Source organism: Scyliorhinus torazame, chromosome 28, assembly GCF_047496885.1.
Source record: "Scyliorhinus torazame isolate Kashiwa2021f chromosome 28, sScyTor2.1, whole genome shotgun sequence".
NCBI classification, from domain to species: Eukaryota; Metazoa; Chordata; class Chondrichthyes; order Carcharhiniformes; family Scyliorhinidae; genus Scyliorhinus; species Scyliorhinus torazame.
In genome coordinates, this window is record NC_092734.1 from 10163558 (window position 1) to 10188467 (window position 24910).

Sequence of the window (24910 nt, forward strand, 5' to 3'; positions counted from 1 at the left end):
ACTTGTGTTAAAGTTTATTTAAAAAAATGTAAGCTGCTTCTTTTATTTATGGATTATAAGTAATTAAAACACCAAGTACTCGACATAGTTACAGTAAAACCTGCCCAACTTTAAAACGACAATTTGTCAAGTGTTAAATTATCCTTTAAGACATGGCGGGGGAGCTCTTCCAGCTAATTAAATCTAGCGTGCACATATTTACAGTTGAAGTCTTTCATTCACTTCATTCTTTGTGCAGTGAGTGCTATTAATTTGCACATCCTCGACGTTTGACAGCCTGTGAATGAATTCATGTTCAATTGGACACAGTTAAATCATTTCTGCTGCCTGTCACTTCACCGGTTACCCTTTCTAGCTTTTAATTTTACCATCGATTTCTGTGTCACTTTTTGGCTCCCGCAATTGTGCCTCTTTTTATGCTCGAGTTATGACAGGAGTTTGGACTTTTTTTTTCTGTAAATGTTTTTAAGATATTACCCAGCTGTTTTGACCAGAAATGTTCGAAACTTGGATCAAAGCAAAACTAGCATCTGTTTATTCTGACTCACGGCTGGCTTTGTTGTGCTGTAGTTATTTTTCCAGTGTAAGTATTTCGGTTTGACACTGGCTCAGGTTGCGTGCTTTCACTGATGTGAACAGCAGTGCTTTGTGGATTTTTTTTAAAAAATTACTGAACACTGGAATTCTTAAAAACAAAGTCACGTGCTGGAGAAATGCACAATGTCTGCGGAGAGAAGAGACAGGGATAACCCTTCAACAAACACACCCCACCTTGCCAGGTGCGAGTGGACCTCTGACCTATCAGCACCTTGTGTCTCTAACAGTAGGTTTCACTTGTGACTGTAACTTGCCAAAACCTTTGAACAGGCTGGAGCTTGTCTTTTTAGCGAAGGGGGTGCCGTTGAATTTAGGAAGTGTTTGATAGGGTCGGGATTGGCAGAGGTTTCTACTTCTAATAATAATCTTTATTGTCACAAGTAGGCTTACATTAACACTGCAGTGAAGTTGCTCTGAAAAGCCCCTAGTCGCCACATTCCGGCGCCTGTTCGGGTACTCAGAGGGAGAATTCAGAATGTTCAAATTACCTAACAGCACGTCTTTCGGGACTAGTGGGAGGAAACTCACGCAGACACGGGGAGAACGTGCAGACTCCGCACAGACAGTGACCCAAGCCGGGAATCAAACCTGTCTTTGAATAATCATTGACAAACAAATCACCAGATACACGAGCTACATTCTAATTCTGAGAGCAAACTGCTCAAAAGCATCTTGGGGATTTTCTATTTTTTAAATATATATATATATACATAGCTATCGTGGCCTTAACGTCGCTCAGTGTTTTTTGGAAACTCCCTATGATTAACCAGAGTGATTCGTTCACTCCTCGTAATATCCAACACTGAGCCCAGTCTTGGGGGAAGACGCTTCGTGGTTACTTATTGTTCTGTTCAAATTTTCACCAGGAAAATGCTGATCTGACATCGTACCAGTGTTTAGGTGTCATGGGAGTGTGACATGTAAATGTCTAATGAATGATCTGAAAGTACCACATTCGGTAGACAAGCCTGTATGCAGAGACTGTACCTGGGAGTGGGTAGCTGCTTATTGCTGAGGTGGATCAATTTGTTTGAGCCAAGCTGGGTTGTGGCTGCGTTCCTTTAAACTAATCCATAACGCACCAGAGGATGCTGCGAAAAACAAGCCGGGATAGTGGCAGGTAATATTTGCTGCATGGTTGTATTGTTCTGGTATGTTAAATTAAAAGCAGAGAAGTAGATCTTGACTCTGTGTGATAGTATATCATGCGCAATAACAAATCACCAACTCATTATACATCCCTCCCTATTGACTTCAATGGAAATAAAATTGACAGATATATAACCGGGTTAGCCCAAGCACACATTCACTAATCCAGCGCTCCCGGAGAGAATTTTGCTGGAAGGGATTTCAAGCTTGGAAATACAGCCCCTGAGCATTCTGCAGCCTTCTTTCCCTTGAGTTTAGCTTCTCACTGAGAGTGTGACGCTATTCAAATTGATTCTTGGTGCTCTTAACAGCTCCACCCCACCCCAGTAATGAAATTTGGGATTTCTGTGCTGATTTTTTGGGAGAAATCGAGACTTGCCACAGCAGATGCCCAAGAAAGAAAATTGTGCCTTGGGCGTTTCATAAATCTCTGCTTGGTAAGCACCATGAACATGACAAAGGAGTCCTGCTGCTCACCCATATCAACTGCCTGAATATCCTGCCCGAGTCAATTCATAGAAAGTGCTTAAAAGCATTAGTAGCCTTTCCAAATATCTATAATTGGAGCCTTCTACCTCATCATTCTGCAGATATTCATCCAGCGTCTCTTGGAAGGACAAGGATTAACCATTTTTGATGGGAGTCCATTTCGCAGAACTCTTATCAATGATCAAATTCACTCGCCGTTTCAACTTTGTTAAGAGAACAATTTCCACTGTCATTTAAAATTGCTGAAGGAGCCTTTTGTTGTGTTGTCGGCTGAGATTACACGTTTTCATTTATATTTCCCCACGCGTTGGACTTTCAGGATATGGAATTATTTCAATTCAAGGTGCAAGGCAGAGTGCGCCTCAAAAATAGCCACAAAATAACTTTCCCCATTGCCGTTTGTCTTGGAGATCGTACCCTTCAGTTCTCAATCCCCCTCCTACCAGCACGCTGCAACTCTCTCGCTAATGCACTCCGCTTTCCATATCTCGCCAGCTTCAATATCCTGCGCAAAGCCGACCTCTTCAACTGCGCCTTCAGTAATCTCCCAGAACCAGCCCCCCCCCCGGGATCTCTCTGCTCACCGTCTCTGCAATGTGCTGCTGCACCCAGGGTGCTGGGTGAATGGAAATGGTCCATCGAATTATTATTGCAGGATCTATACCATTGTAATAATAATAATCTTTCTTGTCACAAGTAGGCTTACATTAACACTGCAATTAAGTTACTGTGGAAAGTCCCTAGTCGCCACATTCTGGCGCCTGTTCGGGTACACTGAGGGAGAATTCAGAATGTCCAATTCACCAAACAGCACGTCTTTCGGGGCTTGTGGGAGGAAACCGGAGCACCCGGAGGAAACCCACGCAGACACGGGGAGAACGTGCAGACTCCGCACAGATAGTGACCCAAACCGGGATATGGAATCTCCCCATATTCTTTGACCCCTGTAGCCCTAAGAATTATATTTAATTCCTCTTGAAAACATGTAATGTTTTGAGCTCAACTACTTTTTGTAGTGGAGAATTGCGCAGGTAACTCCACTCTCGGTGGTGAAGATATTTCTCCTCATCGCAGTCCTGAATGGTTTACCCTATATTCTTCAACTGTGACCCCTGGTTCTAGACTCCCCCACCATCAGGAACATACCCGCTGGATCTACCCTGTCCAGTCCTGTTAGAATTTTATAGGCTTCTCTGATATGCCCCCTCATTCTTCTGAACTCCAGTAAATACAATCCTAATCAACTCAATCTCTCCTTCTATGTCAGTCCCGCCATCCCAGGAATCAGTCTGGGAAACCTTCACTGCACTCCCTCTTTAGCAAGAACATCCTTCCTCCGATAAGGAGAGCAACACTGCACACGATATTCCAGGTTGTGATATTGGGCAACGTGTGCTGTCAGTCTGAATGGCTAATGAGGAGAGCAGGGTGGTGGAGGAGGGGATAGACATGGATGATACAATGCAATGTACTTGGGAGTTTTGTAATGAGGTTATGATTCAATATTGAGGTGAGACGGAATACTCTCCAAGCAGTGTCCTTGTGTCCTTTATCTTATTGTCGTCTAGCTTGAAGGATAGTCGAGAACTCAGTCTTTGGAGTTCAGTGTGTTTTCCTTGTTTGGCCATTGCACAAATTTCAGTCTGTTCAGTGTTATGAAGTATGATCTTTGACTCCTCGTTACAACTGGGAACTTGCCTTTGTTGGTTCCTGGAGTGTTGATTGCAGCAGTAGTTACCTCTCCTCACTGGCTTCCGTGTACCATGCAAGTCTAGGTGCAAACTTTACACTCACTGGATCTTTACATTTTTGTTGACTCGGTGAGGTCTGAATCATTCTGTTCCACCTGATGGCGGCGACTTGTGAAGGTTTGAGGAGGCAGAGGGAGGGGTCGATTCCGCCTGAAGCTGCTTAGCGACCGCCTCAGGGAGCCCAAACGCTTCCACAGTTTCAACCGGGGCTCGCTGGAGTCCTCCATGTGATACGGCATACACTCATAGGGACCATAGCGGGAGGCATCCAGACCTGCAGGATTACACAAGGCTACAAAACTCACGCATGTCGCCAAGAGAAGGAAGATGCATATCAAGGCTATGATGGTTGGCATAGGGTCTCCCTTTTCAGCAGATGGATCAGTTCTCTGGAATGTTTCTGTGGTTGTCAGGAGCAGCTCAGTAATATTCGGTATTGCGGTGGTCCCATTCTTGTTCTCTGAATTCATCATTCCTGTTTTTTGAGTTTAAAGAAAGATAAGTTAATACCGTTATTTTTTACTGTTGTTAATTGAGAACAGACGAGGTTTGGAAAAGGTGATTCAACCCATTTAAGCTCAAACTTCATATTTTTGTCAAGAAGAGCACATTACCGAACCATGAGGTATGGGGTGATAGGGAGAGAGAGGGTAAGGAAGTGTCAAGCCATGATGCTCCAGCCCTTTTAGTGGACCAGATTGATGAACCTGATCTCTCTGTCTACCCATCAGTTTTGATATTCGCATGGCTGAGGAAAACTCTTCAACCTCTTGATCTCAACCCCACTAAATTCTGTCGTCTTTTCAATCGTTCCGCTAGATGGGATCTTGTTTTTTTAAAAATAATTTTAGAGTAAGTACCCAATTCATTTTTTCCAATTAAGGGGCAATTTAGCCTTGCCAATTCACCTAGCTTGCACATCTTTGGGTTGTGGGGGCGAAACCCACGCAAACACGGGGAGAATGTGCAAACTCCACACGGACAGTGACCCAGGGCCGGGATCGAACCTGAGACCTCAGCGCCGTGAGACAGCAGTGCTAACCATTGCGCCACCGTGCTGCCCTGATGGGGTCTTGGTTAAACATCTCCTCCTGAAGGATCCCTGATAATGCAGCTATCTGCCAGTGCTACATTGGAGTGTTGGCCTGTACACTTGAATCTTGGGGTGGGGCCCGAACCCACCACCTTGTAACCCAAAATGCAACCAGCTGAGCCAGCCTGAGACAGCTGCTACGCATGACACGAAAGCGGTTTAGAAATTTGAATCAATGCATCATTTCAGAACACTGACTGTGTAATATTGTGTGCGTCAAACAGAATGGAGAACAACATTTGAATGTACTGTCCAGGTGAGACTGAAAATTAAGACCTCTCTTTGCCAATCTGAGGCATTGCAAAACTGTCAAGGATCAATAACAGAGTTAATATCCTATAAGGTTCAAACTGCATTGGCCAAGGGGTTGTCATATATGTGGGCTATTGTCTTCAAGAACCGAGTCACGTGGCACACGTGACGTTATTGGCTACTTAGAGGGCTTCTTCCCGAAATCTAGTACCAACCCTTGTCCACAGCGCACCTATCCAATGACCCTCTGATGATCTTACATTTCAACCCACATGCATCTGCAATCTATTTCTTTTGTACTGTTAGTCCAAAGATGCAACAGGTTTTTTTTTTTTAAAAAGCAAACTGGCGACGAGGAACGGATCAGAAAGGAAAAAAAACATTTTTCAGAAGAAAAAGAGAAGCTGTCGACCTTCGAGGTCGATGTAAACCAGGGAAGCACAAACAACCAATCAATCGACCAGCAGCTTACCAGAAGATCAGAAATCACACCTGGTAATCGGAACCGGTAAGGTTTTTGGGGCAAAAAATTCAAAGGAAGAGCCCATACCGATTTGAAACCGGCACTCGAGGAGTCCGGCTGCAGTGCTCGCCGCGTGCAGTACAGTAAGACAAGGAGGTAGAGGGGGACAGTGAACAAAAGATTCTCACACTTACAATGCGAGTTAAAGATGTTAGAAATTGGTGACTCAAGTAGACCATTAATTTAAGGGAAGTTGTTAGACCATTCCGATACCAGAAAAACGTCGGGGAATTTTGGCATGATGTGCGCATTTGATGAAGACTCCGAGAACTGGAAATCATGTTCAGAAAGATATTAAATACAATTGGAAGCAAAACTTTCAATTTGTTAACGAGCTTAGTTCAGCCTGAGAAACCCGGGGGTAAGACGTAAGAAGACAATGTTCAAATATTAGAAGACCATTATACACCAAAAATGTTAATTATTGTGGGGAGGTTTCGATTTCATCAAAGGAATCCTTTATAAGGGGAAAATGTTGCGCAGTTCATCACTTTTTGCGAGTTTGGCAACTTGTTAGATGACACAATTGGAGATCATTTGGTGTGTGGTTTGAAAAATGAGGCATTCGGAGAAGATTATTAATGCCCCAAATTAGATGTTATTCTCCAATTGGAAACCATCTGCTAAACAATCCTGATTGTGGTAAGAGTTATACTGAATGCCAATTTAAGATTCTAAGCTGGACTGGCCGTACACTTACATATTCCATAAATCACATATGTTCACACACAGTGGCCTGCACTTTTCTGACTGAGGCACCCTCAATAATGACGCTTAGAGATTAAACTGTAAAGAAGGCTTTATTAGACTAATAACTATACTACAGCTAGAGACGAGAGCTGACTGTTACACAGACCATGAGGCAGGCCTTTATGTATGGCTCCCAGATGGGCGGAGCCAGAGGCGGAGTCCCCAGGGTTCCAAGCCCGGTCTTAAAGGGGACATCACCTTACATGATGATAAGGCAGTAACCGTTCATCACACTGACAGTGTGAACATGCCCACCCATTTTGCCCTTTTCAACTAAACCAAAGCTTGGGGAACATTCATTCCCTGGTTCATTCTCTCGGGTAATGCCTTGACCAATCAGTGTCGACCGACCCAGTTTGAATTTGAACAACGTTGGCAGTTAACTGTTCCGTGCTGCATGTCCCATGTTAACACCTCCACCAATCAGAGTCCACATGCTAACCAGTCAGCGCACTCTTCTCATGCAGTACAAATTAAATTGTTGTTAGAATTGGAAAATTGTTTCGAGCTGTCCCGATGGGTGCAAGCACGATGGCCCAGTGGTTAGCTCTGTAGCCTTACTGCACTGGGGACCTGGGATCAATTCCGACCTTGGGTGACTGTGTAGACTTTGCACGTTCTCCCTGCGTCTGGTTGGGTGCTCCGGTTTCCTCCCACAGTCCAAAGTTATGCAGGTTTAGTGGTTCTCGCAAAGCGTGCGGGGTTATGGGGTATAGGGCGGGAGAGTTGGCCTAGGTAGAGTGCTCTTTCGGAGGGTCGGTGCAGATTCGATGGGCCAAATGGCCTCCTTTAGCTCATTGGGGATTCGTATGGAAGACGCACAACTTTGACAGCATGTTTTTTTCAACAATACTCCAGTTTCGGACTACCAAACGACATGTTTGATTTTTCTTTAAAATATTTTTTGGATACATTTTTATCCCGATTTGGGGTAGGGATATCAACTATGACAAACAGAACACTTTACTTTCCCCTCGCTTTAGCATCTATTGCCAGTTTCAAGCTGTCTAAAGAAGCGGCAGCAGTGGTTTGAATGGGCAACGTGTTTTAGCTGAAATAAGCAAAATACCGTGGATGCTGGAATCTGAAACAGATTATACTGGGAAGCCCCAGCAGGCGTGGCTGCACCTTAGAAGAGAGTTCACCCTGATTTCTCTTCAGAATCCGGTTTCCAGGATTCCGAAGAGGAGTCACATTGGACTCAAGCCGTTAACTGTTTACCCCCTCTCTCCGCAGATGTTGCCAAACATGGTTGTGTTATTCCTCAGCGTTTTTAATTTTGGCCGGAATTCTCCGGCCTTTGGGATTCGCTTTTCCCGCTGGCGGTGGACCCCCGCCCACAGGTTTCCCGTCAGCGTGGCTTCAAGGATTGTTTAGCAGATGGTTTCCATTTGGAGAACATCTAATGTTGGGCATTAATAATCTTCTCTGAATGCCTCATTTTTCAAACCACACACCAAACGATCTCTAATTGTGTCATCTAATAAGTTGCCAAATTCGCAAAACTCTTGAGTCCCATTGACAGGCGGCGGGAAGAGACAATGCCAGCGCCAGTGAATTGAGTGCCGCCAAGACCCACGTGGCAGGGGTGCCAGAGAATCCGCCCTTTATCTCCAATCTCCAACATCCACAGTATTTGCTTTTATCCCGGCTTCTCCGGTCCCTCCTCATAATTGGAAAAAAGACGTCTGTGCGTTTCAGCTTTAATCACCAGATCAATTGAAGTTTTTGTTACCTTTTTGCCCAGGAGTGTTTGTTATTTTTGACATTCGGGGATTTGTTATTTGATATCCCATTGAACAATACCCAGGCTGCCTATGTAGCTTGGCATAAGATTTTTGAAACCCTGTACCAAACATTGTTTATGACCAGCTCAGCAAGCCTGTCACTACATGTGGCTGGCAAAAGCTTTCAGAGCAGTCAGTTCAAACTTGTCGTGATAAAATGTCAAAGGATTTATTTTTTTAATGTCAGATGAGATTTTATTTTCACGGTGCAGTAATCAGCAGCTCAGCGGTGGAATTTAATGTTGCATTAATGTGTAGCTCAACATGTGCATGGATGCTTGCTGATCAATGTTGGTCACCTCCGGAACCCGCTCAGGAGATTATTCCCTGAAGTTATTTGGAGAGTTTGTTGACCAGTTTTTGTGGCTGCTTGAGAAGCAAGCAGATGAATCTGGAGGAACCGGGGCTGTGAGGAAGCTATTTATGTAATTTTCCTAATTTGTACGTGAGCCGTTCTCATCGCTTCCTCAACACCAACTTATCGGAGTGTTGGCCTTTGCTTAGTGTTGGCTCTCTCGCTCCTGAGTCACATATACGCTCTAGGCTGACAATCCAGCACTGCACCGTCGGATGTGCTGTGTTTCGGAAGATAAATTAAATTGAGGCACAGTCTGCCCCCTGGGGTAAATGTGAAGGATCGCAAGGCTACTATTTGGAAGAAGAGTAGGGGTACTCTCAAAGGTGCCCTGGCCAACATTTCTCTTTCAGCCATCGTCATTGTATCGTTATCACATTGCTGCTTGTGCAACCTTGCTGTGCGCAAATGAGCCGCCGCTTTGCCCTACAACCGTGATGGCACGTCCTTTGCCACACGTCCCAATCCGCTTCAGGATTTCCACGAGTCCTGAGAGGCGAGATGTAAATACATCTTTCATTTAGTGGGCGGTGCTCTTTCTTGACTCGGGATGTCGATTCGAGCCCCGTACCAGCCTTGAAAGCACCGAATCTAGGTTGGCACTTCAGAATTGTATTGTGGGAGCGCCACACCTGGTGTCGGCTTTTGGGTGGGACATGGAAGCCAATCAGACCCAGATGCATTAACACACCCGACGCTCTCTTTGAAGGAAGAATAAAGTTCTCCTTAGTGTCTTAGTATTTCTTCTTCGGGCTCCGCGATCAGTAATTGTACAGTGTGTTGTGCTGCTGGCTATGAATCAACCTCCTTAACAGCCAGGGGCGAGCATGGCATCTGAAGCTTGAGGGAATCTAAATCACGGCTTTCAAGTGGGTGAGTAGGTTCTCAAGGAATCTGGGCAGAAAATCATAGTAGGTTCAGTCCCCGAGCGATCTGCTAGAGGTACTGGTGACAATTTGGAGTATCACAGACACAGGGACTTGGAATGGATTTGTTATCGGTCCTTTAAAGTTTGGCCACACTGGAGCCCAGGGGCCTGTGGTGGTCATATGTATAGATTCGATAAGCCAAGGAAAGAGTTACCAATGTGCAATGTAAACAGAATACATGACCAAGAGCAAAGAAGTTGATTTATAACTCTCCTGGAATTAGCCATAACTCACATGAATTATCGGGTCAGCTTACTGGTGTGATAATCAAATCTCTCAGCTTTTCATCACCCATTTTCTGTCACTTAACCAACACCACAGCTTTGTGAGGTATGTCACTCGGTGATTAATGGTCAACCCATCAGATCCTCCCGATAGCTAAATGCGATGAAATACAGGCCCGAGTCTCAAGGTCAGACTGAATCCCCTTCCTTGTTCCTCTGTTATCTTTAATACTCGGGGTTCTGCTGGATTTATTTGTTGTTTTTTTTTGGTCCTCAATATCAGACTATCCAGGGGAAACGTTTTCATCTCTTTGGGAAATGTTCAGATTATCAGAAAACAGCTTGCACCCTTCCAAAACTCCCAGTCATCACTCCCCTTGCCATAATAAATGCAGGCACATTTCTCCAATTTATCCTGTTGTCTCCTGTTGATTAATTCTTGTCACTGACGGTGGGTGGACATGATATTTTTTGCCACTTTGTTTGTCTGTTTGTTTGTGAACGCTTAGGCTGGATTCTCCGCTTGGGAGACAAAGTATTCCCACCCCGGAACTGAATCGCGTGCAATTTGCAATAACGCTTGGGAGGGGCGCTATTTGATCCAAATTTCAGGACATGCAAATGAGCCAGCACTCTACCGAGTGAACTGGAAGCAATCCCCATCCCTGTTGGCGTCGGATTCGTTGGGACGCGGAATTTTGGTTGACCTGCCAAGCTAGAGTTGCTTATAAGAACCAGCCTGAAGTGGATCTGCTGCTCGTGCCCTTGAGGAGAGGTGGCACACCCTCTTCCCCAGGGTAGGCCGCAGACTCCAGCCCGCCCACCTGAACAGCGCCTGGGAGGTGGTGGATGAGGCAGTCCATGTTGCCAGCCTCACCAGGAGGACCGGCAATGCCGAAGAAGGTGAGTGACCTCCTCAGTGTACCCGAACAGGTGCCGTAATATGGCGACTAGGGGCTTCTCACAGGAACTTCACCGCAGTGTTAATGTAAGCCCGCTTGTGACAATAAAGATTATAATTATTATTACATCCACTCCCTCCACCACCGACGAGCAGTGGCAGCCGTGTGTACCGTCTACAAAATGCACTGCAGCAACTCACCAAGGCTCCTGAGACAGCACCTTCCAAAGCCATGACCACTACCATCTAGAAAGACCAAAGCAGCCGGTGGATGGGAACACTGGCACCTGGAGGTTCCCCTCCAAGTCACTCACCATCCCGACATGGAAATAGATCAGCTGTTCCTTCATTGTCGCTGGGTCCAAATCCTAGAACTCCCTCCTTAACGGCACAGTGGGTGTACCTACACGTCGGGGACTGCTGCAGTTGAAGAAGATAGCCCACCATCACCTTCTCAAGGCTGAGCCAGTGAAACCCACATCACTTAAACAAATTAAGTTTTGGTGTTGCGAAAAATTGGGAAGATTCTGGGCGGGAGTGTTCACGGTCTTAGCCAGGATAGTGTAGGAGGAGGTGGACCCGGACCTTTGGTGGCGATATTTGGGGTTTCAGAGAAGCCGGCGCTCATGGAGAGGAGGAAGGCCGATGTCTTGGCCTTCGCCTCTCTGATTGCACGGCGGCAAATTTTGCTGGAGTGGCGGTCGGCATCGCCACCGGGGGTAGCGGCATGGTTGGGTGACCTGTACGACTTCCTGCGGTTAGTGAAGATAAAGTATGAACTAAGGGGCTCTTCAGGGGGGTTTGAGGATAGGTGGGGGTGTTTGTGACCGTGTTTGTACAGACTGTATGGTTGATTGTTGGGAAGTATGTTTCCCGGGGTGTTTATTCGCTATAACCTGTTTTGATACATGTTTGTAATAAAATGCATTTTAAAAAAAAAAAACATGCTGTACAGGAGCGTCGGCCTGAATTTTGACTGAAGTCTATAGAATGGAGGTTGAACCTGCGACCTATTGTCTCTGAGGCGAGAGTGTTGCCCAGTGAATCGTGAAGCATATAGAATTCACACCTCCCATCCCTGGCTGCGAGAGCGTGGAGTGCGAATAGCCAAGAAGTGAGAGATTCCAGGGGTAATCTTTTATTTGTTCCGACTTGATATTTCTTGCTTCATTGGATACATCTAATTTTCCTCTCTCTGTTTAACAAATAACTCTACCACATCCCACAGAAACTTCTCAAAACGCATGTAATTAATTACTTGGAATCACAATGACTAATTTACATAAATGGCTGTATCTGCCTGCCCCGGTTTCTGTCGTTTCACTCAGCATCGTGAACTGTAAGTGTACAGTCTGGGCATTGAGTTAGTGTTTGAACACCCCCCCCCCCCCCCCTACCCTACCCCCTGTCGTGTGAAGCACAGTAAGATAACACTGGCTGCAACTGGATGCAGCTTTACCTGAGAGATACTCCACACCTTGAAGTTAGTTCAATATGATTTATTGAACCTGTCACACAGTTGGCTCAATCCTCTGTGAGTTTGACTCTCTGCTAACCTGGTGTGATTAATCTGTCTGACTGAACCAGACTAGCTCTTAGCCACGTGCTGTAGGAGTTATATGATATGTACACCCTGACTCACACTGTAGATGTCCCCCGTGGAAAGAGGTGGAGTGTGAGTGCCTCGTGCCTTTTATAGTGGGAAACCACCCCCAAGTATTCTGCCTGCTGATTGGTTATGTCCTGTCCTCTGTATTAATTAGCTGCCTATTTGTATCTCATTATGTGCATGTCTGCATATCATGACACCCCCCCACCCCCACTTACAAGCGGACTTTGCTGATTCACTACCCTGTTCTCGCCGCCCCCATAGACCGAGACTTGTGCGCTTAACAAGGAAGAAATAAATGTAAACCTTGATTCTTTTTACAGAGCAGTAACATTCCCAGAAAGAGTTCTGAGTTTTCCAGGGACCTGGAGCTTGACCCCACCCTAAGCCACCACCAAAACTAAACCTGAAGAGCTTTTAGGAAGTGTTAAGCTTGGTTAGGCCACAGCTAGAGTATTGTGTGCAGTTCTGGAATCCACATTACAAGGGGGATATGATAGCACTGGAAAGGGTGCAGAGGAGATTTACCAGGATGTTGGCCTGGGCTGGAGAGTTTTAACTATGAACAGAGAGTGAATAGACTGGGGTTGTTTTCCTTGAAGCAGAGGAGACTGAGGGGGGACATGATTGAGATGTATAAAATTATGAGTATAGTTAGAGTAGACAAGAAGAAACTTTTCCCCTCGGTGGAGTGACCAGGGAGCATAGATTTAAGGTAAGGGGCAGGAGGTTTAGAGGGGATGTGAGGAAAAACCTTTTCACCCAGGGGGTGCTGGGAGCCTGGAACTCGCTGACTGAAAGGGTGGCAGAGGCAGAGACCCTCAGAACATTGAAGAAGCATTTTGATGTGCACGGGCGATGCCAAAACATACAAGGCTATGAGGTAAGTGCTGGAAAATGGGATTAGAATAGTTGGGTGGTTGTTTTTGACCTGCCCAGACTAGTGACCAAAGGGCCATTTCTGTGCTATATGACTCTCTATACAGAACAAAGCTGTCCACACACAGTTTGACTCTCATCTCTGGCCAGTGCTTTTCTTTTGAAAAGTTGCTTTCTCCCATTTGTTTGTTCTGCTACGGGATATTAATTATTTAGAATATTTGCCCTTTGATAAACTTACATCACTCCGGACTCGAGTCATGATCTCACCACCGTCTTTCTTTAACCCGTTTAATATTTGCATCTCCTTCAGGCTCTCTCGTGCTTTTCCTTTTGTTTTTAAAAATATATATATTTTGTTGAAGACAGTTTCCAATACATGCATAACAAAAGTCATCAGCGGAAACAGGAAAGATCGCCCCCCCCCCCCCCCCCTCCTCCGAGTTTTTCACCCAAACCCTCCAGCCCAAACAGGAAAGAAATGATCCCTCTGCACCTCGAATGATGAACTTAATCTTCTGCAAAAGCCCTGCCAAACCTCTCACCTGTACTCCTGCCCACGGCAGGTCTGAGCCCTGCCAACACAGCGGAATCCATCTCCGGGCTGTCAGGGAGGCAAAGGCCAACACGTCGGCCTCTCTCCCCACCTGCACTCGCGGATCCTCCGGAACTCTCGCCACCCCGGGACACAGAGCTACCTCTACCCCCAAAACCTTTTGACATTATGTCCACAAATCCCATCCAAAGCCCCTTCAACCTCGGACACGCCCAAGATGTATGGATATGATTCGCACCCCACCGCCCTCTTTAACCATCTCCCCCAGGTCCATGCCTCGCTCACCCCCCGGGCCCTCCCCAAGATGTCTGCCACCGTCGCTCCTTAACCAACTATGCCACACCAACTCCACCCAAGCCAATATCCCCCACTCCTCTCCCTCCAACTTCTCGAACATATTCGCCACATACTTTGTGGCCTACGTTCCCTCAATCCCCTCAGGCAGCCCCATAATCCAGACATTCTGCCTCTTGGAGGGTTCTCCAGGTCCTACACCTTCTCCCTCAGCTGCTTCTGGCCCTCCGCCACAAGCACCATCTCTGCCTCCAACGAGGCCAACCGGTCCTCATGTTCCACCCCCGACTCCTCCACCTTCTGGAGTGCCGAACTCTGCACCTCTAACCTCTGCTCCACTCCCTCAATAGCCGCCCTGAGCGGCTCCACCACCTCAGTCAGGTCCTCTGAGGCCTCCTGCCTCTGCTACTGGAACTTAGCATTCAAGAAGTCCACCAGTTGCCAGGACGGCACGGTGGCGCAGTGGTTAGCACTGCTGCCTCACGGGGCCGAGAGCTCGGGTTCAATCCCGGCCCTGGGTCACTGTCCATGTGGCGTTTGTACATTCTCCCCGTGTCTGCGTGGGTGTCACCCCCACAACCCAAAGATGTGCAGGGTAGGTGGATTGCTAAATTCTAAATTGCTCCTTGGGGGGGGGGGGAGAGAAAAATTGGGTACTCTAAATTTCTTTTAAAAAAGCTAGTTCACCAGTTGTTCAGTGGACCACCCCAGAGCCCTCCATCATCTTTCCCGCTGTAGCACTTTGAAAAACCTCCTGGTCAGACTGCTGCTCTTGATTGTTACACCCCTCGTCTGATGCGGGCCCCACCGGAGGAGCACTTCTACCTCTCCGTGCTCATGCACCTCACACCAGGAAACAACACCCTAAACTGGGTGAAAAAGGACCAACCAATTCCGCCTCAAGGGGGAGCCACCAAATGTTCGACCACCCACTCCATGGCCGCGACTGGAAGTCCTGTGCTTTTCGTTTGTTGATCGTCTATTCATAGAATAGAACCATAGAATCCCTACAGGGCAGAAGGAGGCCACTTGGCCCATCGAGTCTGCACCGACCCTCTGAAAAGAGCACCCTACCTAGGCCCACACCCCCTTGATGTGTTAGGTGTTCTGGCTCACAAACAGGTCACCAACACTGGAAGTGGTGCAACTCTATTTTATTATAAGGTTAACTATATTAACATACTTGAACTGTGGGTAAATGCAATACCAGCTTTTACTGTTGACCCTTGCCTAGTCCTAATCAGGTGATGCACTCAGCACATGGTGAATGTCTGTGTTGCAGGCTGTGAGCTCTGTGCTCCGAGCTGGCTGCTACTAGAATGAGCAGGAACTCTCCTGTCCCCTGTCTTTATAGTGCGTGTGCTCTCACTGGTGATTGGCTGCGGTGTTGTGTATGCTGATTGGTCCCACTGTGTGTCCATCAGTGTGTGTGTGTGTCTGCACCATGATATACTGGTGTATATTATGACACCCCTAGGATTATCCTCGTAACTCCGTAATCTGGACATTAAGTGGAAATTAAGCATGGCCAATCCACCTAACCTGCACATCTCCGGATTGTGGGAGGAAACCGGAGCACCCGGAGGAAACCCACGCAGACACGGGGAGAACGTGCAGACTCCGCACAGTCATCCAAAGCCGGAATTGAACCCGGGTCCCTGGTGCTGTGAGGCAGCAGTGCTAACCACTGTGCCACTCTCTCTGACTTCCATACATATCCATATCTTTGCCTCTATCTTTAGTTTCTCGTTCTCATTTTCCCTCACTCATTCTTTCTCTTTTCTCAATCTCTCCCCCTCTCTGTCTCACTCTTTCTCACTTCCTCTCTCTCTCTCGTGTTACTGAATCATGTTCTTATTGCACCATTGAGCAACGGAACAAGGGGAGATTCGCAGCTTGCGGATCTAGCAGCCATTCCCTTGAGAGCTCGTCTCACAGCGAGTGTGAAGAGTGATGCCTGAGTCCAGTCGTACATGGGCGACTAACAAGTTACTCATCCAAGCAGCAGTTAAACATGAGAGGAAGTCATAATATTGTTACGCTGCGGGAAACACTGCTGCTCTTGTCAAAGTTTGTCAGGCACCTTTCACCACAGCTTTGGCTGTGCACTGAGCTCTGGAATTCCCTCCGTAAATATCTCCACCTCGCTGCCTCGTCCTTCTCCTTCAGACATCCCCCGATGGTCACATCTCTAATATGTCCATCTATGGCTCAGCGCCTGATAGTCTGTCCTCTGAAGAGCTCAGGAACGTTTTAACATTGTTAAAAGTGCTATAAAAATGCAGGGTGTTTGCTTCCATCTTCAACCGTGCGTTGAGGTGGCACGATTCGCACATTTAAACAACGCGGTGACATTGCTTGCCTGCAGCAGAACTGTTTGAACTGCTGTGGAAACGAAGATCAGAAGATGAGTGCTTACGGGCTGGAGCCTGTGCCAATCTCTCTCTCGTCCACAAAGGCGCTTTATTAGCACACACAGGCTTTCCTGTTGCACACATTTTTCCAGCCGGCAAGTTTTTCCACTGTCCGGCTGGTATCGCCCCCAAAAGGATGCAACGCTGAAAGCCTTTTTATTCAGCCCTCTTTATTCCTGACCAGCTTCCTATGAAAGGCTCTATTTATTTTTTGGGTTTCCTGTGTGGGAGCAACTTCTCGTCAATCTAAGCTCTTGTTCGTGTTTCCTGTAGGCGCTGAGTGTTGGAGATGGCTTCTGACCGTTTTATCTTGAATCCTGCCTGTCCGTGGCTTGGCCAGGATTGGAATGCGCCACCCACTGACCCTCTGACAGGAGGGAGAATTTCACCACCCGTTGGGTCAATCTTGCCTGATTGGCAAAATGTTGAGTGAATGCGTGTGGAAATAAAGTGGGTAACGTGATAGTGAAACAGGTGTTTAGAAGCTGTGTAAGGAACATTCGTACATATCCCAGGGTGGATACACATTCGGATCAGCATACCCTTGTGACAAAATCTGAAGGGAAGCTGTAAATACCAACGAAAGGAAAAAGATGTATAACCATTTGCACATTGACACGCTTGAAGGGTGAGATATCAGAGGGGCGTTCAGTCAAAACGAATGTCTCAACATTGAGGAAATGGGACCAACGGAGGTCTCAAAACAAGACATAGAAGCAAATGGGGGGGATGTGGAAGTGAGCGGACAGCAGGCTGCAAAGGAAATGACAGCGGAGCAGAAAAGAAAAGGAGATGAGGAGTGGACAATAGTTGAGATCCTCGCAGTGAACATCCTTAAACATGTGAAATAGGAACAGGAGGAGGCCACTCGGCCCCTCGAGCCTGCCCCACCATTCAACAGGAACATGGCTGATCTGATTGTAACTTCGACCCTCTCAGTCCCGCCTAACCCGATGACCTTTCAGCCCCTGTGTTAATGACGAATCTGACGGTGGAAACAGGAAAGAAAAGAAACACGCGGGAGTATGATGAAATTGAATAAAGAATGCACTTGGGCAGGTGGAAGAGAAATGGTATAATGAGATGGGTGATGTTCCCATGAAAGATATAGTTCGAGTACAATAGATGGGTCGTTTTTTGTACAGTGTGTGCAGGAGGGTTTCCTGAAACAATATGTTGACAGGCCAACAAGAGGCGAGGCCACGTTGGATTTGGTTTTGGGTAATGAACCAGGCCAGGTGTTGGATTTGGAGGTAGGAGAGCACTTTGGGGACAGTGACCACAATTCGGTGACGTTTACGTTAATGATGGAAAGGGATAAGTATACACCGCAGGGCAAGAGTTATAGCTGGGGGAAGGGCAATTATGATGCCATTAGACGTGACTTGGGGGGGATAAGGTGGAGAAGTAGGCTGCAAGTGTTGGGCACACTGGATAAGTGGGGCTTGTTCAAGGATCAGCTACTGCGTGTTCTTGATAAGTATGTACCGGTCAGACAGGGAGGAAGGCGTCGAGCGAGGGAACCGTGGTTTACCAAGGAAGTGGAATCTCTTGTTAAGAGGAAGAAGGAGGCCTATGTGAAGATGAAGTGTGAAGTTTCGGTTGGGGCGATGGATAGTTACAAGGTAGCGAGGAAGGATCTAAAGAGAGAGCTAAGACGAGCAGGGAGGGGACATGAGAAGTATTTGGCAGGAAGGATCAAGGAAAACTCAACAGCTTTCTATAGGTATGTCAGGAATAAGCGAATGACTAGGGAAAGAGTAGGACCAGTCAAGGACAGGGATGGGAAATTGTGTGTGGAGTCTGAAGAGGTAGGCGAGATACTAAATGAATATTTTTCGTCAGTATTCACTCAGGAAAAAGATAATGTTGTGGAGGAGAATGCTGAGCCCCAGGCTAATAGAATAGATGGCATTGAGGTACGTAGGGAAGAGGTGTTGGCAATTCTGGACAGGCTGAAAATAGATAAGTCCCCGGGACCTGATGGGATTTATCCTAGGATTCTCTGGGAGGCCAGGGAAGAGATTGCTGGACCTTTGGCTTTGGTTTTTATGTCATCATTGGCTACAGGAATAGTGCCAGAGGACTGGAGGACAGCAAATGTGGTCCCTTTGTTCAAAAAGGGGAGCAGAGACAACCCCGGCAACTATAGACCGGTGAGCCTCACGTCTGTAGTGGGTAAAGTCTTGGAGGGGATTATAAGAGACAAGATTTATAATCATCTAGATAGGAATAATATGATCAGGGATAGTCAGCATGGCTTTGTGAAGGGTAGGTCATGCCTCACAAACCTTATTGAGTTCTTTGAGAAGGTGACTGAACAGGTAGACGAGGGTAGAGCAGTTGATGTGGTGTATATGGATTTCAGCAAAGCGTTTGATAAGGTTCCCCACGGTAGGCTATTGCGAAAAATACGGAGGCTGGGGATTGAGGGTGATTTAGAGATGTGGATCAGAAATTGGCTAGCTGAAAGAAGACAGAGGGTGGTGGTTGATGGGAAATGTTCAGAATGGAGTACAGTCACAAGTGGAGTACCACAAGGATCTGTTCTGGGGCCGTTGCGGTTTGTCATTTTTATCAATGACCTAGAGGAAGGCGCAGAAGGGTGGGTGAGTAAATTTGCAGACGATACTAAAGTCGGTGGTGTTGTCGATAGTGTGGAAGGATGTAGCAGGTTACAGAGGGATATAGATAATCTGCAGAGCTGGGCTGAGAGGTGGCAACTGGAGTTTAATGTAGAGAAGTGTGAGGTGATTCACTTTGGAAGGAATAACAGGAATGCGGAATATTTGGCTAATGGTAAAGTTCTTGAAAGTGTGGATGAGCAGAGGGATCTAGGTGTCCATGTACATAGATCCCTGAAAGTTGCCACCCAGGTTGATAGGGTTGTGAAGAAGGCCTATGGAGTGTTGGCCTTTATTGGTAGAGGGATTGAGTTCCGGAGTCGGGAGGTCATGTTGCAGCTGTACAGAACTCTGGTACGGCCGCATTTGGAGTATTGCGTACAGTTCTGGTCACCGCATTATAGGAAGGACGTGGAGGCTTTGGAGCAGGTGCAGAGGAGATTTACCAGGATGTTGCCTGGTATGGAGGGAAAATCTTATGAGGAAAGGCTGATGGACTTGAGGTTGTTTTCGTTGGAGAGAAGAAGGTTAAGAGGAGACTTAATAGAGGCATACAAAATGATCAGGGGGTTGGATAGGGTGGACAGTGAGAGCCTTCTCCCGCAGATGGATATGGCTGGCACGAGGGGACATAACTTTAAACTGAGGGGTAATAGATATAGGACAGAGGTCAGAGGTAGGTTCTTTACGCAAAGAGTAGTGAGGCCGTGGAATGCCCTACCTGCTACAGTAGTGAACTCGCCAACATTGAGGGCATTTAAAAGTTTATTGGATAAACATATGGATGATAATGGCATAGTGTAGGTTAGATGGCTTTTGTTTCAGTGCAACATCGTGTGCCGAAGGGCCTGTACTGCGCTGTATTCTATGTTCTATGTTCTAAGTATTGGAGCTGGAACTAAATTGCCGAATGAGAGCTCTGCAGCAGGCGGTGAAATACTTGACCCATAGGGGAAGACGACAACAGATAGTGGGCGTGTAAAAGACAAAGATGGTCAAATATTGTTTGAGGAGAATGCAGAAGAAAAGAAGATGAACATGATCTTTATTATTGTCACAAGTAGGCTTACATTAACCCTGCAATGAAGTTACTGTGAAAAGCCCCTAGTCGCCACATGCCGGCGCCTGTTCGGGTCCACGGAGGGAGAATTCAGAATGTCCAATTCACCTAACAAGCACATCTTTCCGGACTTGCGGGAGGAAACCGGGACACCCGGAGGAAACCCACACAGACACGGGAACAAGGTGCAGACTCCGCACAGACAGTGACCCAAGCTGGGAATCGAACCTGGGTCCCTGGCGCTGTGAAGCAACAGGATGATATATGGTGGCACAGTGGTTAGCGCTACTGCCTCACGCAGGAACCCGGGTTCAATTCTGACCTTGGCTGACTGTCTGTGCCCTCAACCCCAGGTTGTCTCCCTCATCTCCTTCATTTCCTCCCCCATCTCTGGTTTACGTTGCGAGAGACTGTTCCTATGGGCCCCCATTGGTGGCTTGACGCCATTTATTCTCAAAAGGGTCAACGCGACTGCTGCACTAATAAAGTAATTTCAGATGAACACATTGCAGGATAATTTCAAGCCCTAACATCCTGGTAACGTAAGAAGGCACTCTAGGAATTACCAGCCACATGAATAATGTTGCATACTTCCACACTCAGTTCCATGTTCAAGGGCTGATATGTAACTACTGAATACAAGATGGTTAACCACTGTTTGATAGCTGACACAGACTGTCTCTCTTTGTAAAAGTCTTGCAAACTGTTTGCAACCTCTGTCGTATACTCATTTGCCATTCCACAGCCAATGAGGGTTATTTATCAATGTTTCTAGAGTTAAAACATCAAAATGATGATCAAAATCATGTCCAGCCCAGGTTGATCGACACAGTTAATTTGTCAATTTTCTCCCATCCCTGCATCTGTCCATGACTAAACCCAAACTCCACCTTACTGCTTTCAACCAGGTCAGCAGACCAGGATCAGGTCCCCTGATTTGCACCAGGAGGTCACCAGATCAATGTACCTGGATCATTAGATCGCTTGTAAAGGGCTTGCAGGTCTGGCACGAACATGATGGGCCAAATGCCATCCTCCTATGCTGTCAATCTTTCTACACTTCAATCAGCAGATGAGCATTTGAGGTTGGCACCAGATCCCAAATGAGAACCAATAGGTCACCAGTTGGGCAGTCCTAGATCACCAGACCTCGCACACATTTCAGCAGTTTGAATACTATCAGGAATATTTGGGCAAGAAAAGTCTGCAACTGTTGTCGAGGAACTGTTGGATAAAGAAAACCATAGCTGGCCATGTCCACAGGGGGTTTCCCCACCTCTGGCTGTGTTATGCGTCACAGTGGAGGCGCTGGCACACATCAATACCAAAAATGATCCAAGTTTGTGTTTTTTAATGGGACAAATCACTTTGGATTCCCAATTTAGTTCAACTCTGATCTTTGCCCTCATCACCCTGTTGCCCTGGTGACCTCCCAGACAAACGACCCTGACGTTTTTCAGGCCTTTTCCCGTCTTTACTGTTGTCACACCTATGGGAGACTTGGAAAATCATCCAACAGCTCGCAAGCCTCTCCCCGGGTCCATCTGTCTTGTGTTATGCTTCAGCTGTGACCCAGTTCACACCGTGAGCCAGAAGGTCAGAGGGTGGAAGTCCCACTTTAGAGACTTGGGCACAAGATTGAGTTGATGCTCAATAACACTGAGGGGAGGTGGCAGCGTCCGGATGAGGTGTTAGACCGAGACCCTGCCTGCCCCCTCATAGATGTAAAGGGTCTCAGGCAGGACATGCTGAAGTTTGTGACGGTTACTACATGGATGCGACTGTTTCATTTTACACTTTTTTTACAAAGCTCGAAAGTACCCCTTAAAAACTCCGTCTGCAGTTTGTCACATGTGGTTAAACTGAAGCCCTTTCCCGCACTGCTGAGGTGCCCACTGTGAGGAGCCGCTGCAGCATTTTCCTCTGCCGGTGACTCGATAGAATAAGGGGTTGAAAGTTATCGGAAAGCAATTTGCCAGGGCGACAAATTGTCAGCACACGTTTTGCGAGGTTAATCACTTTTACGCAGCGAGATTAAAAGTGTGTCTACCCTGCCGGAATAGTCCATACAAGTCCAATAATGAAACCTAAAATCAGAAAAAGTTGCTCGCTCTTGTGCAGGCAGACGCCGGCAAACGTATCGGATAAAAGATCGCAATCGTTTCTTTACCTGAATTTCATTACCAGTTGCTGAAAACTCTCTCAGTTGTCAACAGACTCGTTTCTCTCTGAGGCAGGCACAGCTCTCTCACTTCTGTTCAAATGCACTCTGTAAGTCACAGGGCCGAGAGGGAGGTTGGGGAATCGAACCCCTGCCAGCCCCTTTGTAGTTTGCAGCCACGTCCACACAGCCCGAGTGAAAACCACTCGCTTCGCTCTGAACCCGTCCTCATTTGTTTACTCCCGCGCCAAGAAATTAAAGTTCTGTCGGTCTCGCTTGAGTGTAATGAGTTGGGTTTCCTCCCCTGGTGCCTGTGGAATGGAATGTTCCGGAGCTGTTGAGCTCTGCAGCCCCTGCTCGGGGTGCCTGTAGCTGTTGCTGCTGCTGATCAGCTGGGTGTCCGGGTTGCCATGGCTCTCGGACTGCCAAGGATTGTCCAGGAATTGGGAATTAATCATCAAGAAACTGGTGCCAGCAAAACCCAGGGGAAGAAAAAATCAGAGCGACATTTAAAAAAGAAGAATGTCTTTATTATTTATTTTCCTTGGCGTTATAGACACAAAAGGAGGCCATCTATCCCGTCGAGTACATGCTAGCTGTGTGGGGATGTCCAGTCAGTCCCATTGCCTCCTGCTCTGTCCCCGAGCCCTGCAAGTTTATTTCCCTCGAGCACCCATCCAATTTCCTTTTGACGTCATTGATCACCCCTGCTTGCACGCCCTGCTTAGCTAATGAATGACAAAGATGTTGGAAGTAGATGGTGGAGAAGACTGAGGGCTGATGAAGAACCTGGCGACTCCAGCTGGGTGCGAAGGTCGATCAGTCTTTGACGGTGTGAGGTTACACACACCCTGCGATGGGCCCAGAGAACTCACTCGTCACAGAAACAACCCCCTCCCACTTCTAAACACTGGGCGGACACTTTCCTGTACAACGATTCAGCTTTTTATCCTGAAATGTCACAGTCAGGCGGAGATGGAGCAAAAGCTGATCAGGACCCACCCCCGTTTGCAATTGTTATGGAATTGCCGAAGAGCGACCCCCGAAACATCAGTTGAATGATTAGGGGCTGGTTTAGCATAGTGAGCTAAACAGCTGGCTTGTAATGCAGAACAAGGCCTGCAGCGTGGGTTCAATTCCCGTACCGGCCTCCCCAAACAGGCGCCGGAATGTGGCGACTAGGGGCTTTTCACAGTAACTTCATTGAAGCCTATTTGTGACAATAAGTGATTATTATTATTATTATTATTACTAAAAAAATCCCTGAATGTGGAGTTACTCCATCGGTGTCTGCTGAAACTGCGAGGTTTACATTTGTGCCCACAAACGAACCGGGATCGCAGAGAGCAAATCCCCAAAGGCTGCTAAATACCATGCAACAAAAACATCATTCAACTCCATCACAGTAAATCTTGGCAAAATAATCTTCCCCTAGTAAGGCAGGGTTGCCAACTGCGATTAACTGTATTCCTGGAGGTCTCAGCGCATGACCCCCCGCCCAAGCCATTCGTTGGCCGACACATCCATCCTTGTGACGTACTCCCTCCCTACGCCAATCGGACTCATTACTCAATTGGGCGACATCGACCGAACGGACGTTTGCCCCACTTTCAACATCTTCGCAGTTGGTAAAGGGAAATGTTCGAAGAAAATGGCAGAAGGTGCAATTTTATTTTAACGTCTCGATGATATTTCTCCACCCAACAATGTCCTGGAGACTGATCTTCAATCCCTGGAGACTCCAGGCCAGACCTGGAGGGTTGGCAACCCTGGAATAAAAGCAGCAGGGTTTAAGCAGCATCTTGACAGGTGAAGAGGAAAAGTCTGTGAGAGGTTTGGGACATGAAACCTCAGGGTTTAATTCATAGGATAGTGATCAAATGTCTCCAGTTTGAGAACGATTGGCTGACTCCTCTACTACAGCAATGATGGTTATCGAAAAGTGCTTCAGAAAGAAAGAGAAACTTGCATTTATATTAACGCCTCTCTCTGCGGCAGCGTGGCCCAAATCGCTTCGCAGCCAATGAAATACTCTTTGCAGTGTAGTCACCAATAGAAATAGCGGCAGTCAGAGTACGCACAGCAAGATCTCACAAATGGGGGTGATCTGCTTTGGTGATGTCGGTTGAGGGATGAATGGTGGCCACGGCCCCAGGCAGATCTCCCTTGCTCTTCTTTGAAACAGGATCACGGAGCCTTGTACGCCCAGCCAAGAGGGCAGGCAGCGCCTCAGTCCGGCCTCTCGCCTGAAAGACAGCCCAGCACTCCCTTCACTGGAGCACCAGCCAAGACTGTGTGCTCTCCAATCTCTGGAGTGAAATTGAACCTTGTGAACCCGAGGCCAGGGGGTTGCCAACTGATCCACGGCTGACACGAGGTGCAAGTCTTTCTCTTTCATTAACGGATAGATGTTGAAATCACAATGCGCCTTCTTCCCAAGGATTTGTTATCCTTTCAACGACTTAATGGGATAGGGAATGCCCCCCTCGTTTGTGCGCGGAAATGCAGGCAGA

General features: G+C 47.1%; 2 protein-coding genes across 8 annotated transcripts in view; one reads left to right on the plus strand and one right to left on the minus strand.

Annotated features, from left to right (window-relative positions):
- The window catches only part of cdh23 (cadherin-related 23), an 815609-nt gene that overhangs the window by 533344 nt on the left and 257355 nt on the right, over positions 1 to 24910 (plus strand). The window lies entirely within an intron of this gene.
- Positions 14 to 23041, minus strand: LOC140403503 (uncharacterized protein C10orf105-like). Its single transcript, XM_072491436.1, has 2 exons — positions 22407 to 23041; positions 14 to 4461 (listed from the first exon to the last, which is right to left on the minus strand). The coding sequence occupies exon 2, from the start codon at positions 4457 to 4459 to the stop codon at positions 4037 to 4039; it is 423 nt and encodes a 140-aa protein (XP_072347537.1). The 5' UTR covers positions 4460 to 4461; positions 22407 to 23041; the 3' UTR covers positions 14 to 4036.

Bases quoted from the DNA above. Each gene is read 5' to 3' on its own strand.
- LOC140403503 (XM_072491436.1), bottom strand. From the start codon at position 4,459: ATGATGAATTCAGAGAACAAGAATGGGACCACCGCAATACCGAATATT.